The sequence below is a fragment of the Takifugu rubripes genome, chromosome 8 (assembly GCF_901000725.2).
Source record: "Takifugu rubripes chromosome 8, fTakRub1.2, whole genome shotgun sequence".
NCBI classification, from domain to species: Eukaryota; Metazoa; Chordata; class Actinopteri; order Tetraodontiformes; family Tetraodontidae; genus Takifugu; species Takifugu rubripes.
This window is the reverse complement of record NC_042292.1, coordinates 7837387-7854663: the sequence shown is the minus strand read 5'-3', so window position 1 is coordinate 7854663 and position 17277 is coordinate 7837387. Positions and strand designations below refer to the sequence as shown.

At 46.2% G+C, this 17277-nt stretch overlaps 1 protein-coding gene across 1 annotated transcript; it reads right to left on the bottom strand.

Moving 5' to 3' along the window:
• Window positions 1-392: 392 nt before the first annotated feature.
• LOC101066343 (sodium/potassium-transporting ATPase subunit alpha-1) lies at window positions 393-15566 on the bottom strand. Its single transcript, XM_003966587.3, has 23 exons — window positions 15344-15566; window positions 8723-8842; window positions 8276-8335; window positions 7421-7522; window positions 7244-7345; window positions 7048-7161; window positions 6831-6965; window positions 6376-6493; window positions 6022-6290; window positions 5646-5954; window positions 4362-4496; window positions 4095-4287; window positions 3828-4003; window positions 3597-3733; window positions 3331-3481; window positions 2616-2784; window positions 2382-2536; window positions 1954-2077; window positions 1532-1677; window positions 1318-1448; window positions 1124-1225; window positions 891-982; window positions 393-743 (listed from the first exon to the last, which is right to left on the bottom strand). Exons 1-23 carry the CDS (start codon window positions 15353-15355, stop codon window positions 715-717), a joined length of 3081 nt encoding a protein of 1026 aa, XP_003966636.1. The 5' UTR covers window positions 15356-15566; the 3' UTR covers window positions 393-714.
• Between the last annotated feature and the right edge of the window lie 1711 nt (window positions 15567-17277).

Genomic DNA, 17277 nt, shown 5'->3' with positions numbered 1-17277 from the left:
GAGCTAGCATCGTAAACTTTGGCAGACCAAAAAAACTCACGAAGTTTCTATTGCAAGCCATACATGTGTCACCGTGTCTCAAAGTAAAAAAAAAATAAAAATATATATATATAATTATTAAGGGCAAGAATAATAATACAGCCGCGTTATTTAATTTATGGCGAGATAATGACGTTTAATCGTCCTTTGCTTGACAGTTGTGATGAATCAAAGTCAGTGATGTTATTAAAATCCTGACATTTTAAAAGAAATACGTTTCAAAACTCTAAAGTGTTTCAGTAATGTAATAACTGTATTTCCATAATCCAATACAATCTGATCACTCAACAGTCAAAAAGTTTTTTCCTCACTTTTTGTCATGTTCCACCATCAAGAAATGAGCACAGGAAACATTTGTGGGACCTGACTTGAGCGCATTTTTATTGAACGTTCATAACTGTTAAAAACATGTATAAAATTGGTCCTGTTTCAGAAACAAGGCACGCATAGTCATGTCAATGTTCAGTGTTTACCCCATTATTAGCATTATCATTTATTAACAGCATCATCAGCACGTTCCATCTCAGTATAGATCTAATAGAATCAAGCATTCCCTAATATAAAAACATGATCCAATTTTTCCCACACAGGTTAATTTTAATTCCGAGCAGCAAGACAATATTCATGCAAAGACTGGAGTGTAGGAGAAGACATGAGCTGACTGGGCTGATGGTTTTAATAGTAGGTCTCTCGTTCCACCCAACCTGGAGAAAAGAGCAACAGTGAAGATAGTATAAAGCTTTATTTAAAGGCACATAAAGAAGAGACTTGGATGGGTCAGAATGGCCGATAGAAAAAGAAGAGTGGAGAAAAACAAGGGAAGATAATAAAGGCGCCGATGGTGCACTCACCTCCTGGGCTGCGTCTGAGGATCAGCTTACGGATTTCATCATAGATGAAGATGAGCAGGGAGTAAGGGAATGCACAGAACCACCAGTTGGGCCTGGAAAACACACAAAAGCTGGGAATGAAAAACTGATTCAGCACCCCAGGTGTAAGCGAGGAACATGTGGTCAGTGGAGCCACAGAGTTGAGAGGACACAGCAGTGGGGTTTAAGGGGAAGGTTTGGAGAGTTTCACTCACTTGAGAGGGTACATTCTGAGGGCAACATCCATGCCAGGGCAATAGGAGAGGAAGGCAGCCAGAGCGGTCTCCTCAAACAGTCCAAAGATCAGGATCTTGTTCCTGAAAGACACGTTGAAAGAGTTCAGATTTAAGAAACTCAAAAAGACAAAAAAACGTCCTGGTTAGTCATTTCATTTTCATTTTGTACTCACTTCATGCCTTGTTGGAATACAGAGTTCCTCCTGGTCTTACAGACGATCAAATCGGCCCACTGGACAATGACAATGCTGGCAAAGAATGCTGTGTGGCAGGTGAATTCCACAATCTTCCTCTGCTCATAGGTCTAGGCGGCAGAACAAAGTGGAAACAATTCAGTTAACAAGCTGAAGTTCTGAAAGGTTCCATACTGTCCCTCCAGACACTGACCCACTGCTGTCCGTAGCTGTCCTCCAGGTCGTTGATGTATTTGTTGTCCCAGGACACTCGGATTCCCAGCAGGGTGGATGGGAGGAAGCCATTTTCAGCCAGGATTACAAAGTAAGTGAAGAAGCCAGCAAGCGCCTGGATCATACCTGTGGAAGGAGAGTTGGACCATGTTACAGTGTCATAGTCAGCCTTTGTGAATTTGTTGGTTGAAATAGGATTAATGAGAGCCAAATTCTTGCATCCTGCTGCTGTGGAGTATTTATGGTTCCAGGATAAGCGAGAGGGAGCGCTACTTATCAGGGCCGCTCTATTTCTGGTTTATGCCACTTGTCTCGTTATCTGTGACTGTCTGGATGCACGGCTGGCCGTCCGAAGAGCTCCGCTGTTGCCCCACGGGTCGGCTTTTTTAAGCGACTGCTCACCGATCTGTCCGTAAGCAATGCTGATGAGCCGCTCGTTCACCAGCTTGTCTGTTTTGGGGTTTCGGGGCTGTCTCTTCATGATGTCGCTCTCAGCTGCCTCGTAAGCCAGGGAGATGGCAGGGACCTGCAGGAAGGATGTGTGAATCATCAAAAGACAGGGAAATGTGCCTGATAGGTAGGCTTAGGTGAAACTTTAACCAATTTTTGGAAAACAGCTGTAAAACAACATCGCACCGTTAAAAAGCAGGTCAAACTTTAGGGTGTTAATGGAAATGTCTTCATCCTATTTGCTATAAAAAACCATCTTGTGGACAATTCCAATACCAGTAAAAGATAAAAAGCTAAAGAGCAACCTGTGTCATAATTATTTATTAGCAGGCAGAAGCTACGGTGGCTATTGCTTGTTTCCATTTTAGCTGGATCTTTACCATGTCGGTTCCCAGGTCGATACAAAGGATGGTGACGGTTCCCAGGGGCAGGGGAATGCTGGCACAGATGAAGAGGAGGAAGGGGGTGATCTCTGGGATGTTACTGGTGAGGGTGTAAGCGATGGACTTCTTCAGGTTGTCAAAGATCAGACGGCCTGATGAGAGTAAGTTACTCCTTTAGCATGTTCTTCCCTGCGGTGAATAAAAATGGTTGCTTTTAAAGGACACACTTACCTTCTTCCACTCCTGTAACAATGGAGGCAAAGTTGTCGTCCAGCAGGATCATGTCAGCGGCCTGCTTGGAGACGTCTGAGCCAGCGATACCCATGGCAACACCGATGTCGGCCTTCTTTAGAGCAGGAGAGTCGTTCACGCCGTCACCTGTCACGGCCACAATGGCGCCCTTAAAAGAGCAGCATTCATGTTTTAGGGTGGAAATTATGGTCTGAGATGATGAAAAGTGCATTACAGTAAATAAAAGTCATATTTTAGATATTAAACACATTGGTCAAATGTACCGGGTTTCATTCTGCTGTATTCTTTAGCAGAAAAGCATAACTTTTTATTCATCTTTCACCTTCTTATACATTCATTTCTGATACTTCCTGACTTTCAGCTGTACTTGGACCCCAGATGGCATCTCTGGTCACTTCTGAATGTGAAAGCTGACCTCCAAACTGGCATCACTGAATAAATCTTAGCAAAGACATATGGTTCTCCTTACTTATGATGAGGAGTGACGGTGAGCTTGTTAATATTCATTTGCAAGTTAAGTTTATGTCCAAACAGACGTCATGCTTGATTATTTTGCAACTCTAAAGTCATTAAAGCAGAGCGCTCAACATTAGCATTTGCAGTCGCGAATTTAAAATAGTCACGCCTGAATTAGCATGATAAGATGCTGAAGTAAACACAGCAGAGGCTCCTGAGAGCCTGGAGGCTGGGGTACCTGTCTCTGGCAGCCCTCCACGATGATCAACTTCTGTTGCGGGGATGTTCTGGCAAACACAATCTCCGTGTGGTACTTCAGGATATCGTCAAGCTGCTCTGGAGACAGATCTTTCAGGTCTCCGCCATGGACAACACAGGCCTTGGCATCTCTGGAGGAAATACAAAAACCACATCTAATGTTTGAAGGGGCAAAATCTCAATGAAATCTCGGGAACAGGAAGTGACCCTGGGATAACCTGTAAAATGTCTTTGTTTGCTCAGTACCTTGGGTTGACTTCATTGATTGGAATGTTCAGGCGTGCGGCGATGTCCTCAACAGTCTCGTTGCCCTCAGAGATGATACCCACACCCTTAGCAATGGCCTTAGCTGTGATTGGGTGATCACCAGTTACCATGATGACCTAGGAGATGTAAACATTTGAGCTGATGTCAATAAAAGTTCTCAGTCATCCAGGTCGAAAAGAGCTGTCAGTTTATACATTAAAAAAAATCTACCTTTATTCCAGCGCTCCTACATTTGCCAACAGCATCGGGCACAGCGGCACGAGGGGGGTCAATCATGGACATGAGGCCAACGAAGCACAGGTTCTCGGTGGGGAAGTTCACCTCATCAGTGTCAAAAGCAAAGCCTTCTGGGAACTGGTCATCAAGCATGTTGAAATGGCAAAAACCTGAAGGAAAAAATGTGGTAAACAAGGTTTTAGTTTGAGAAGAACCCTCAAAGTGACGTCCCGACATGTGCCTTCAGCTGTCAGTCCATACCCAGCACTCGCTCCCCCAGGCCTCCCAGCTCCAGGTAGGCATTTTGGAAAGCATCTTTCATCTCATCGTCCAGAGGCTGCTCTTTGCCCTGCATCATGATGGTGGAGCACCGGTCCAGGATCCTCTCTGGGGCTCCTTTCATCACCAGCAGGTGTTTGGACTCTCCCTCTGTGCTGTTCTTGTGAATGGAAAGCTGAACGTACAATCAAAAAAAGGAGAATTAAGTCAAAGTCATTTTCTTTTACTGTCAGACTGCTTTTCCTCTACCTGGTACTTGTTGGTGGAGTTGAAGGGGATCTCGGCTATTTTGGAGTTCTTCTCTCTCATTTCCTGGACTGAGCCGCAGCACAGCTCGATACACTTCAGCAGAGCGGACTCCGAGGCATCACCAGCCACGTCTCTCTGGGAAACAAACAGAAGCCCAATCAGGCTCCCTCTTGCTGAATATCTCTTCCTGACTGGAAATAAACTTGAAGCAAATTTCCTTCTTTAGATCTTTCCATCGCCACCTTTGTCCTCTTCTAACAGCTGTCCCAGTCAGGGAGGAATAACGAGCAGTAGGCGAGAATAACAGGTAATTAAGGAGCCGTGATGCCAGCCAGACACTTTCAGGGGATTAACACAGGCAGGCACACACGTGCACTTTAACATGTTATTAAAAAGGGGCGGAAAAGTGGCATCAAAAAGAAAAACTGTAAACCAACAGTTATAGTGTGTTCACTGGTTTGTTTTTGGAAATATGTGTGAGGGAGAAAGAAGCAAGGCTGCAACACTGGCAACATCTCATATTTATGTTGCTTCAACAATTTAGTCACGCCACATTTAATCAACAACACGGAAAATTTACTAGTCATTTGTTCTTTTCATTGCTTATTTAACGTGACACTTTAACCCTGAATTAGGGTTGATTTGATCAGCAAAATGTTCTGCTCATAATTTTCAACATGAAAGCAGGAGATATTTTCCTCTTGAATGACTTGAATTTGTGCGACACCTGTGGATGTGGGTTGCAAAAAGCTTGTACAGCTAGGACAGCTGCAGAGGCTGTTCACCAGCTGGTTAGCAGGCAACAGCTTATTTTAGCTCCATCTGCCATCCATCAGAATCTGAGTCACAAGGACCAACAGATCTAGCATGAACCAAGCAGCAGCTAATTTCATTAGTGTAGCATTTCTCTTCAGTTTTGCTCCTTTGTGTCAGCATTGTAAGGTCTTTTGTGTGGTAACGCAAGTTGCACATTATGAAAGATGACACCGTGTCCTGACAATGCTGCCACGGTTGTGAACAAACACTCATCTTTCATGACCACACTCAAGCAGGTGTTGGCGGTACTGGGAATGAAGTGAAGCTAAAAGAATGAAAGTGAACAACATAGCAAAGACAAAATAGAGAATGAGTCAGCACAACTGATTCCCGCCCACATAATGAGCATGCGAGCTAACGAACAGGCTTTGTGCTGCTATCAAAAAAGGGATAAAAGATGCAGAGTCCAGTTTCCACATAAAAGGTGGCATGTTGGGTTTAGCTGGGATACTGTTTGTTTTCACATACTTTCAGAATGGGAAGATTGCCCTGCTCTGCTAGGAAGACGGCTCGGTTGCAGAGGCCGGCGATCCTGGCCAGGGCGGCCCAGGTGGCGGAAGTCTTGTCAAAAGAGGTTCCGCTCTGGTTCTCTGTGGTGTCGGCTTCGTGGATCTGGTTGTCGAACCACATGTGGGCCACGGTCATCCTGTTCTGGGTCAGGGTGCCGGTCTTGTCTGAGCAGATGGTGGAGGTGGAGCCCAAGGTCTCCACAGCTTCCAGGTTCTTCACCAAACAGTTCTTCTTGGCCATACGCTTCGCAGTCAGGGTCAGACACACCTAGAGACAGAAACCTGATGTAGCACTCATTCGTTTTTCTTGCAAATAAAAAAAGAGCAGGACTCACAGTGACGGTAGCCAAGAGACCTTCTGGCACATTAGCAACAATGATACCGATGAGGAAGATGACGGCCTCCAGCCAGGTGTAACCGAGGATGAGGGAGAGGATGAAGAAAGACACCCCCAGGAAGACGGCCACACCGGTGATGATGTGGATAAAGTGCTCAATTTCAATGGAGATTGGAGTACGCCCAACCTCGAGTCCAGAGGCCAGCGTGGCGATACGGCCCATGACGGTACGGTCTCCAGTGCTGATCACGACACCACGAGCAGTTCCTGCAGCAAAGGAAGTCAGACTCTTGGTAGACAGAGAAAACAACCTCCACATCTGGAAGCAGCTCTGATCAACCCATCCTCATACCTTCAACGCAGTTGGTGGAAAAGAAAGCGATGTTCCTGGTCTCCAGAGGGTTCTCGTTGGAGAAGTCAGGGGTGCGAGTCTGGGGCTCTGATTCACCAGTCAGGGAGGAGTTGTCCACCTTAGAAAGGAAAAATAGAAAATAACAGGCACCATGATGACGGCTACATTGAGAGGTGATCACACCCTAGTCTGAGACAGCTTCCACAGCTGCTCTGGTGGCCGGATTTGGTCAGGTGCTTTGGTTCAAAATGGGACAGAAGCTGGGAGAGGCAGGTGAGACAGCAAATTTTACAGTACCAGGGAATGCTGTGCTGTCAGAAATTCCCAGAGGTCCAAACATTTAACACAAACATTTAGAACCTGAGCACAGCAGGGGGCCGAATCTGTAATCTGCTTTCCCGGAGTTCACTTACAGCTTTAGATAAAAAGAAAATGTTTTTGTTGAGGAGACCCACCTTGCACCCGTGGGCAGAGATGATTCTCAGATCTGCAGGGATCCTGTCACCACCCTTCACCTCCACCAGATCTCCAACCACCACATCCTCAGCATTGATGTGCTTCTTCTCACCGTCGCGGACAACCAGGGCTTGCTACGAGAGTGGACGCAGTTCTTGTTTAAAAGCAGGGAAGATCAACTCACTCATACTCAGAAACTGAACCTGCAAGGAGCACCTGAGGGACCAGGTTCTTGAAGGAGTCCATGATCTTGGAGCTCTTGGCCTCTTGATAGTAAGAGAAGCAGCCGGTGATGATGACGACGGCGGAGAGCACAACACCCAGGTACAACTGTGAGCAGAGAAAATGGTGACAATTCCGGATAGAGAGAACATGTCTATCCATCCATCTTGCCATTCCAGATAGGCCTCACATTATCATTAGCTGGCTCATCCTCCATTGCAGCCTGGATTCCATAAGCCAGGAAACAAAGGATGGCACCAGTCCACAGAAGCATGGAGAAACCGCCAAACATCTGAAGGAAAACAAACATTTACTCTCTAAGGGTTGATCTGGCGAACAACCAGAGGAAATCCTGAGCCGACATTACCTGTTTGCAGAACTTGACCCACTCTGGTGTGGTGGGAGGAGGTGTGAGAGCATTGGGTCCATCGCGGGCCAGGATCTCAGCTGCTTTTGCACTGGTCAGTCCCTAATGCGAGGACAGAAATGCTTTTACCGCGCAGATGCCGACCGCCCCTATGATCTCAGCACCATACCTTCAAAGCCAGGGGGGGTTGTGAATAGCGCTGGTTGCTTAGCAACACAGCGCTATTGGGAATGAAAAACATTTACGCTTCCAGGTAGGAGGAAAAAACAGACTGAAGATAAAAGAAGCAGGTGAATGAAATGATGCTAATGTGAGCATGAGAAATCAGGGCAGAGGGGCTCCAGCAGCTGATAATTTATTCATGAGCACTGCTCATGCACACATTCACTGAGAGCTCCGGGACCCCAGTTAAGAGGCACTGATTAACTATTCTCCTTGATCTTTCCTGCATGACCACAAGCACATTTGCATAAGAAGAGCGACTGAGTTGAGGGTTATGGAGCGCTTCAAAAGTCGGGGACAAGGTTTTATGGAAAGCCTGAAGCCACATCTACCTCAAACCCAAACAGGCTAGCTTAGCACGACGTGAGAGCTCTGTCAGCATTATTACATCCTGGATGGAAGCGTACAGTATGAGCTATCAAAGGATCCACGCTTCCACATCTCACAAGAAACCAAGCGTGTGTTTCTGACCACATCAACCTGCCCCTCCCCCTTTCAGCCCCAATTCCCCTTCATCGATGTTTAATGAAGCCCCAGGAGGCGCGATCATACCATCATTTATATAATCTGCCGCATGCTCTCGCTCCATCATCAAAATAAACGTTAACGAAAGCGCTGCGTTCCGCCACTTACGTTGTTGAGGTCGGTTCCGTATTTGCGGTTGAGCTCGTCGAGGGTCAGCTTGTGATCATCCTGAAGAAACACACGGAGGAAAAGTGTAACAGTCCAGAGTGTGTGTGTGTTTGTGTGTGTTCACTCTGGCATTTATCTCACGGTGTGTGCTGACCTTTGCTAAAATAACTACCTGATGGAAAAAAGCAAGTTCTATTCAGTGAAAAAAGGGAATAAGTTACAAAAGAAATGAGGCAGTGGGGACAGAATGAGGACAGCATTGAACAGCAGAGCTGAATTCACTGGCTGTTCATTCAGAACACACCCGAGTAAAAAAAAGATAGAATTATACTTTGTGAAAGTAATATTCTGACCATTATTCAGAAGAGAATTAGGGGACAGATTAATTGTCAAAGAAGTGGGACACAAACAAAGGAAGACCCCCTAAAGAGGGTGCAAAGTGCTCACCATGTCCACTTCCTTCTTCAGCTCATCCATGTCTTTATCCTTCTTCTTCCCCTTCCCCTTCCCCTTCTTCTTACCGCCCTGCTCTGATGTGGCAGCCAGCTCATACTGCTCACGTCCGTCCTGGATATATGAAATAGAAACAGATTAAACATCAAAAAAGGATTCAGAGCTGCAGAAAGAGGGTCTGAACATGCTGTACAGCCTTAACTCAGCCACTGACGCTGGAACTTTACATTTTCCATGTTTCCATATTTGATATTTGATGAGCAGCTCTCAAACTTTGAAAGTAAAACTTTGGAAACAAGGCTACTTTATCTTCACCTGACTGACTTCAAAGGAGAGCTTGCATGAGAACCGATGAGGTGCATCTGATCCGGCAAGTGTCAAATGTGTCAAAGTGCCAGAAGACATTGTGTCGTCATGCATTTTTTTTAAATATTTGGGTCAGAACGTTTTAGGGACCCTTTCAAAGGAGGAGGTTGGCGTGCGTGAAAACAAGGTAACACAAACTTTAGTGTTCCGTCTCTTTACCGACTTGTTTGTCTTTGAGGAACATCAGAGCTGCAAACAGTGGGGAGGTTTTCATTTTTCTAGGTCAGTTGTACGACAGTTTTATTTTTGCATGGTGGGATGGATTAGGCCGCGGGGGGAAATCAGAGCCCACTGGTTTTCACACCCACAATTTTGGAACAGACTGGACGTGTAAGCCGTCAGCGGCAGCTCTCCATCTCATCCCCAAGCTCAACAATTCATCACGCAAGAGCCTTTAGCCTCTAAATGTGGGGAGTCTTGTTGGGTTTTAGCAACTCTTTCAGCTCCAGCTCAGGATCTCAGAGCGGAAGCCAAACAATTGTTTCTTTTCTCTCCCATCACGCCATCAGCTCTTCAGCGGGGTGACAGTCGTCCTCTTCAGCTCGTCTCCTTATCATTGGCCGCTGCTGACAAAGCAAAAAGATCACGCCTGCTGAGACGACCACGAGCCAGAAGATGTGCGAGACACAGAAAGCACCAGATATGGAGGCAAAGATGAGCAAGAGGAGCTTTTAGCAACCCCCACCAAGACCATTTAGATTTGAGACTGGAGTGTTGGACTCGAATACAGATTTAAAAAATAAAAAATGCAACGCTCCATTGAGGTTGTTCCACTTCATCCTTTATGGCGAATGAAATGTGAAATTCAGAGTGAGCTGCTCCACAATTATGTGTCAGCAGTAGATGATGCTAGTATCCATCAGCTGAAAGACAATGGACAAGAGTCTGATGTTACCACACACATGCAAAAAAAAAAAAAAAAAAACAGTGTTGCTTTTGTTCTAGGTGAGGGAAATCCTCTGGCTTCTAACTAGAGCTCAAACACCAGAAGATAACATCGATTAGAAGTTAAGCAGCATTAATAATTCGGGACTCTACAAGGGTCAGAGATGTTAGCCTGTTTGCCGACAGACCAAATGGCTATCAGTGAGTGAACGCAGCCATTTTGGCAAATATTTGGCAGACACTCATGAAGGCACGACGTTCCTTCATGAGCTCCTCACTCCAGCACAGCCAGATATGGACATCGTGCTCATGGTCCAAGACGTGGAAGCAAGCTTGTTTTTCTACAGGACTGGCCTTTTCAAGTTTCCCAGGGAGTCACCAGAGCAGAGTGTGTGATCCCAGCACATGTTGTTATCGTTGCTGAGCCCCCCGGCCAGCTAAGCTGGGAAAACACTGAACCTGGTTCTGGATGTCCACGGACAGATCCTGACCTCAGGACCCACAAGGACCCCTAGGGGCCATCTGGACGGAGGAAAATAATTCGCAAATGAAGGTTTTGAGCCAAAAGCTGAAAGTGGGTGATTGTTCTGACAGATGGGACAGAATGAACGTGTGCTTGAGAGCTAGTTCAGAAGCAACAGGTAAATCGCCAGCGACTGAGGGAACGGAGAGATGGAAATGTTAAATCATTCAGGACACATTGTCCCCGATAGCCTCCGCCCCAGTCTAACCTTTAAACTTAAACTGACATTTCCTGTTCTAGACAGCTGCTCCCATGAAAACCAGCTGTTTATTAGATGGCAAATCTGCTCTGTCACCGCTTTAACAAAAACATGACAGCTTTAACATAATAGCAGTATGGATCTGCATCTCCAGGGTACCATTTATGATGGCTCTGGTCCTCTCATCTTTGTGACCTTCTCCCTGGCCTTATCCCCTCTGCCCCTCCTCCTTTACCCAGCCAGCCATCACCAGGAGGGTCCCTCCATATGAGCCTGGTCCTGTTCAGGGTTTCCATTTCCTTAAACCACCAACGCCAACAGAAGGTGCAGGAGTCTGACCGTGTGACTGGTGATGCTATGGCCATATGGACCACTTTAGCTGACTGTAAGGCCGATTAATGCGTCATCATCTCCAGATTTTGTGGAGATTTGCAGGAATTTTGTGGCCCAGAACAATGCGTTTGTGAAAGTTTGATCATTTGCTGCAGTCTGTTTGCGAAACAGCTCAGTTTGGGTGCAGCTTATACTGCAGGATTACAGGATGAAGCAATGATGTCACTGGTAGATGGAGGGGGGTTTAATGATGACATCTTTAGGAACTTTTGATGAAAAACAAGGGTGGTATTTTTCTCCAGCTTCTGAGACATCCACCATTGAGCGAGTGGTGCCATGATCCATGAGTGCGAACAGAAGGCAAAGTTCTTCCTGGCTTCCCCACAAGCTGCTCATTCAACTGTTCCAAATGAGCACACCAACCATGGGTCCTTGCCAGGTTGCTACCAGCAACTATTACCACCCCTATGAAGATATGTGAATGGACAGAATCAAGGGCTCTAGCCCTTCCCCCTCTCTTTCATCTCATTTTCCCATGTCCTCACTGTTCTCTACCTCTTTTACTTCCCTCCAACTGTCCCCATTTACACTGAAAAGAAAGCGCGTTGATTTAAGATGCCGTTCACGTCCGGCAAACCTTTCTGCTTTCTTCAGGCTGAATGAGGAAATCAATGAATGAATCAACCTTTCACTGTTGGAAACTTTGTGGGTGCTTCTGCAGCACCGGGGTGATGCAGAACGGAACCACTCCGAGCTCAACGTCAGGATGGAAAAGAGTCCAGTTGTTATAAATCTGCAGAAACCACCAGCATCAGGCTGAGTCCAGGAACAGTTGCCTGGGAGCACATCCTTCAGATGCATTTCACCAATTAAAAAGCTTCTGTACTGGAAGAGGTCAGCCATCTTCAATGACACTGCTCTCCCCTCGTCCATCACCCACACTCTCTGGACAGTTAGTGGCCGGGAAAGCAGCTTGTACTCCGGCTCTTAAAATGCCATTACTGGAGGTAACAAGATTATAACTCTCATCACTATTATTTGCGTTTAATAAGCCAATTTTCTCCGCTTTGTTTCAAGGGAATTAGCAACCAACAGAGTTAAATTAGCATGCCATACACCAGAAATGAGCTAGCCTTGACGATCAAAACTAATAATTCCCTGTAAAACCAAAAAGGGTTATTACCTCCCTGTAAATCCACCTGTCCTCATTCTCCCCAGCACACAGTGGCACACGTGTGTTCTGACATTGTGCATTTGTCTTTTGAGGCCACGAATCAGTTGGCGTGGTGCGCTTGGGATGGCCAGATTAAGTGAAAATGAAAATGGAAGGTAATGTATTGCCTTACGTAACCCTTCAACACAAAAGCACCGATGATGCACCTAAAGTGTATCAGAGAAATTACTGCTGCAATCTGGGGAGAGTGTAAAATAGCAAAACAAAACCTTTGTAAGCAGGGATGAAGCTATTTTACAGCTCACTTTCCATCGGCGAGCAACACCTTTTAAGCCACGCCTCCATTACTGTGACTGGACAGCACAGCTACAAGTTGCAGCACTTATTTTGTGAATAAAATGAATCACATGATCACACCTGCAGTCACACCTGCCATTCTCACGCGTGCCTTTCCCTCGACGTGCAGCTTTTCCTATTTCCTTCGTGCGGGTGGGGGGGGGGGGGGGGGGGGGGGGGGGGGGTTGTTATTTTTGATGCAAACGTTCCACTTCTGCTGAGCAACAGGCTTGCAGTGAAAGTTCAGAGAGCTGCCACAGAAAACAAATCACACGGCTGCAAGCTGCTTGGCCAAACAGACACAAAGACGGATGCAGAGATGGCGTGAGAGAGCAGGAGAGAGCGGGGATGCGTGGTGGCGTGTGACAAAAGCCCCAGCTAATACACGCTGACTGCTGAGCGGAAAGAATGTTAAATCCTGGGAGGGAGGGGACGCGGACGGGGGGGGGAAGGTTTAAACAGGCAGGACAGGGGAGAAACAGCCTGGAAGAATGGATGTACAGATGCAGCCGTGGAGCCCCTCAGGGTCGGCTTTCTGGGTCCGATCTGACGCCGCTAACAAAACTTAAAATACCTAATTATTAATCACTTCATCCCCATCAGAGCAGAATACGGTGACAAACCTTTAGAATGTCACTTCCAGAACATTTACGTGAATGAAGCAACGTCTACAAGGTGACAGAAATGGACCCAGTGCAGAGATCAATACATCTCATTAAAACTCAAGCAGCAGCGTAACAGGTGGACAGAAGTGGAACACTGAGGACAACATGCTGCAGGGTGTTGACGCTGCGCGAGACACCACCGATGTCCGTTTCATTGTAAAGATTCTCTTGAGATTAACAAATACAGAACCACTTGGTCAAGCGCTCCGTTGTAGTGGGGTTAAGAAATGGTCTTTCTATTTCAGATCATGAATTTCCTTAACGAGCTGGCGTTTAATCTGTGAAACATAACATGGCGGCCTGCTTTTTGTGCTGTGGTTTCAAACACTGATTGTATCAGCGGTGCTGTGCGAGGAGATCTAAATATGTGGAAGATTTGAGAAACTTCTGCCAGTGGATCATTCAGAAAGACCTGAAAAGGTTGCGATATGATGAAATATTCAAATTCACCTCCTTCCTCCCCACCCCCACCCTTGCTGACCTCCTGCAGGCTCAACAGCTGCCTGCTCGATACCTGGAGGATTTCTCCCTCCGTTACGGAGCAAGCTTCCCATCCCCAACGTACTGCGTTAACCAGCCAAGATGCTCCGAGGTGGCAATGCGGCAGGCAACTGGTACCTTCTGGTCCCACCCCCACCATCCCAACCAGCCTCGGCTCTCAAAGGAACCAATGGCAACCTCCCAAAAAAAAAAGAAAAACGGTGAAATACCATCACACTCTTCCTCGTCTCCCCGTCTGCCCTACAACAAAACAATTTCTTGCGCCCCTCTTGAGAGCGTGAAAGTGGAGTGATGCATGATGGGGGGGGGGGGGGCAGGGCACTGGCTCTCGTCACGCATGGGAGGAGAGAAAAAAAACGGTTTTCCACAGAAACCAGCAACCTGTCTCAATCTGCCTCTCTCGGCTCCCTTCCTTCTCTCCGCTCATCTTCTCCCTCTCCATCCACCTCTCCATCCCTCGCCAGCTGAATCTATAATGACCGTGCTGCGCAGCCTGGCAGGGTGTGGCGGCGCCTCGTCTCTTCATCGGGGACGGCTCCGCTTCAGCCCAGGCAAAAACACACAAGTTTGCAGATGTTTTAGGTCATTCTGCTGCTTTTACACCATGGTTTGATAGTTTGGGGATAAAATGTAAATCACTTTAATGAGGGAAAGGCATTTTTCCCTTGTATTTTAATGTCACTAATTACGTGACAGTTTGGTCCCATCAAAATTTAAAAGGGCTCCAAAACATGCATCAAAACTGAGACCTTTAATTAATCTAAAGAATTTGGTTTCTTTCTCTACAGACTGTTAATCAAAATAAGCCATTCGAGGACATCAATTTCACTGTTTTTATGTTTTTTCTGACCAGATGATAAAAGTCTAATTTTGCATCCAACAGAAATCGTTTACAGACAAATTGGATGATTTCACACAATCGGGACACGACAAAATATCTACCAATATTTAGTCCCTGCAGCGCTTCATTTAAAACCATTTAAAAACAGAATCTAACACACACATACACACACGTGAACATATCTTGAGCAAGACTTAATTGATCACAGATGTTTTACACATCCCAAACTCCTCCAAAACCCGGGAGAAACACCCCCGTTTCCCCAAAGCAGTGCACCAAGGCTGGACCAAACATTGCAGCCAGGCAGGGTAATGCCAAGCATTGTTGTTTTGGGCACTTTTTTGGGTCTGAAACCAGCCGAAGGGGGGGGGAAAGCCCCCCAGCTCGGTTCCCACAGCTGCCGCCTCGCTGCTAACACGTTAGCTCCCCAAACTTTGACAGGAAACCTCCCGTTATGTAACTGGAGTTCTTTGAAGGAGCTCACTGCGACCCTTGATGAACCTTAAAAGGTGAGTTCATGCAGGTGGGACAGGAGCTGTCGCGCGGCGGGTCTTTCTGTTTATTTTTGAAAGACGGAAATGATGAAAGTGCTAAAGAGGGAGCTTTTAAGAGTGAAATAAAGAAATCTGTCTTTCACTAGCCTCTTGTGAGTCTGGCAGCTCCGACATCGATCAAACCACTTGTTTGAGGGGTTTCGTTTGTTTATTTGTTTGTTTTTTAAAGAAATCACCCGGCAAACGTTACAAAACAGACAGAATCCTCCGATAAATGCTGATTAAAATGTATACTTACTCCTCTTCCCATGATTCCTGCGACTTTCTGCCCAGTTCAAGTGAGTCAATGACAAAGAAAATCCACTTTAAATTATGTACAGTTGGACCGAAATAAAAATAAAACTGGATGGGACTGCTTTTTTTTTCTTTTTAGTGTTTTTCTGTTTTACTTCGTCCTGCACGTTTCACACCCCAACAACACGCATCCGAGCTCGCGAGCCGCGGCCGCGGAGCCTCCGCTTCTTATAGACCGCGTTCCTGCCATTGTGACGTCGACGCCGATTACCATGGATACCACATGATATGGGCGTGGTTTCCGCCAATATTGGGCGTTCCTCTTTTCCTCCCTCTTCTTCTTCTCATTCGTTTCACGCTGCAGATTTGGTTCATTGAATCATAGAGGAGCACGTTGAAGAAAACACAATGACAATAAATAAGCACGTTTATCTAAATTTTTTTCAAAAGAATACTTTGCAGTGGTGGAAATCAGCAGCTTTGTTTAAAAATGTCTGGACAGTTCACAATTCTTACTTTATTTCAATTTTCTTTGGGTAAAATTCTAAAATAATAACTGCAAAACATTGCTCCAATCCACCTCCTCCACCTGTAACAACACTCATTTTTTAAATGCTTGTGATTCATCTGCACCTGTTTCCCCTGCTGTTCTGACAAAACTCTTTCATCTACTTGTTTCTAAATTCAGATGAAAGCATCTATGAGGCAAAACATGAAGCCATTAAATTCCACAGCCTGTTCTTGCTTCCCCTGAAAGTGTTTCTGCTGCCACTTACAGCCTCCTCTAATGTTCAGCACTTCAGTCTTCATGGGATGTTGTCTTCCAAGGCGAGCTACAATGTACCTCTGCAGGAGCCCCCATCGCGGCTATTTGCATCTGCTCCAGGAGCTTTTAAGCCCTTTTATCCCACAACACAAGCAAGAGATTTAGGCTTTCATCCCTGGATCTGAGCCTGAAAACACACTCGCTACTTGTGAATTTCAGCCACGGAACCTTTACTGGATTCATATTCGGTTCATATTTTATCCAAAGGGCGGGAAAAAGAGAATCCTTCAAGTTCAAGGTGCAGCTTGAGCCATGACTGTTATCCTGAAGAGCACTCTGCACAAAGGGGCAAGATAACCCTGACGAGGGATCAGACAGAAATTTCGCGGTAGAACACATCACTGACGCGCCCCCCCCCCCCCCCCCCCCCCCCCCCCCGTGCACAGGCAAAAACCTGCCCTTTTTCATGAAAATAGAATTAAAAATGTGAAGTAAAACCGATAAAAATCAGGTTGCAGGCATGTGCAGATGTCCACGCTCATGTTCGCCATGAGCTGTGTTTTTGTTTTGATGATTGGGCTCACTTCCGTGCAATCAGTGTAGCTCACATGTCGATCTAAAAATAGCCAAGATTTTATTTAGATGTTGGACACACAGAGAGAGAGAAAGAGAGAGAGAGCACTCTCAATGAGTTGCCATAGCAACAGGCACATTGAGGGGCCCTGCTTGCGAATGGAGGATGGAGGCATGTTAATAGTGCTGTCTGCTTTTTGTTCCCTCTGCAACTTTACCGCTATGTGCCCCCCACCCCCCGCCCCCATTCCCAGCATCTTTCTCTTCCCAGTTTCTCCACATCTCTCCATCCTTTGTCTGCAGAGCCTTGCTGGCTCTGAAAGACCTTTGCTGCAGGAGGAAGGAGCGGAGAAGCTGGAGAGGAAAAGAAACAAACGATTGAGATGATGAGTGCAAACATCAGGCACCATTTAGGCTAGCGATAACCTACCATTTAGGGAAGGGAACAGAGGGTGATTGTACAAGTGTGTGAAGCAGAAGCAACTCAAGTTGGACACACACACACACACATACACACGCACAGGTATAAGGGGGGACCATGGCGTTCATAATGAGCAAGGTAAACACAGAAGCAGCAGCATGAGAGTTTATTTTAACCA

Excerpts from the sequence above, each read along its gene's own strand:
- LOC101066343 (XM_003966587.3), bottom strand. Across the intron at positions 6,966-7,047 it reads TCAAGAACCTGGTCCCTCAG|CAAGCCCTGGTTGTCCGCGA; the intron begins GTGCTCCTTGCA and ends CCACTCTCGTAG. Across the intron at positions 1,449-1,531 it reads ACAGCTACGGACAGCAGTGG|ACCTATGAGCAGAGGAAGAT; the intron begins GTCAGTGTCTGG and ends TCTGCCGCCTAG.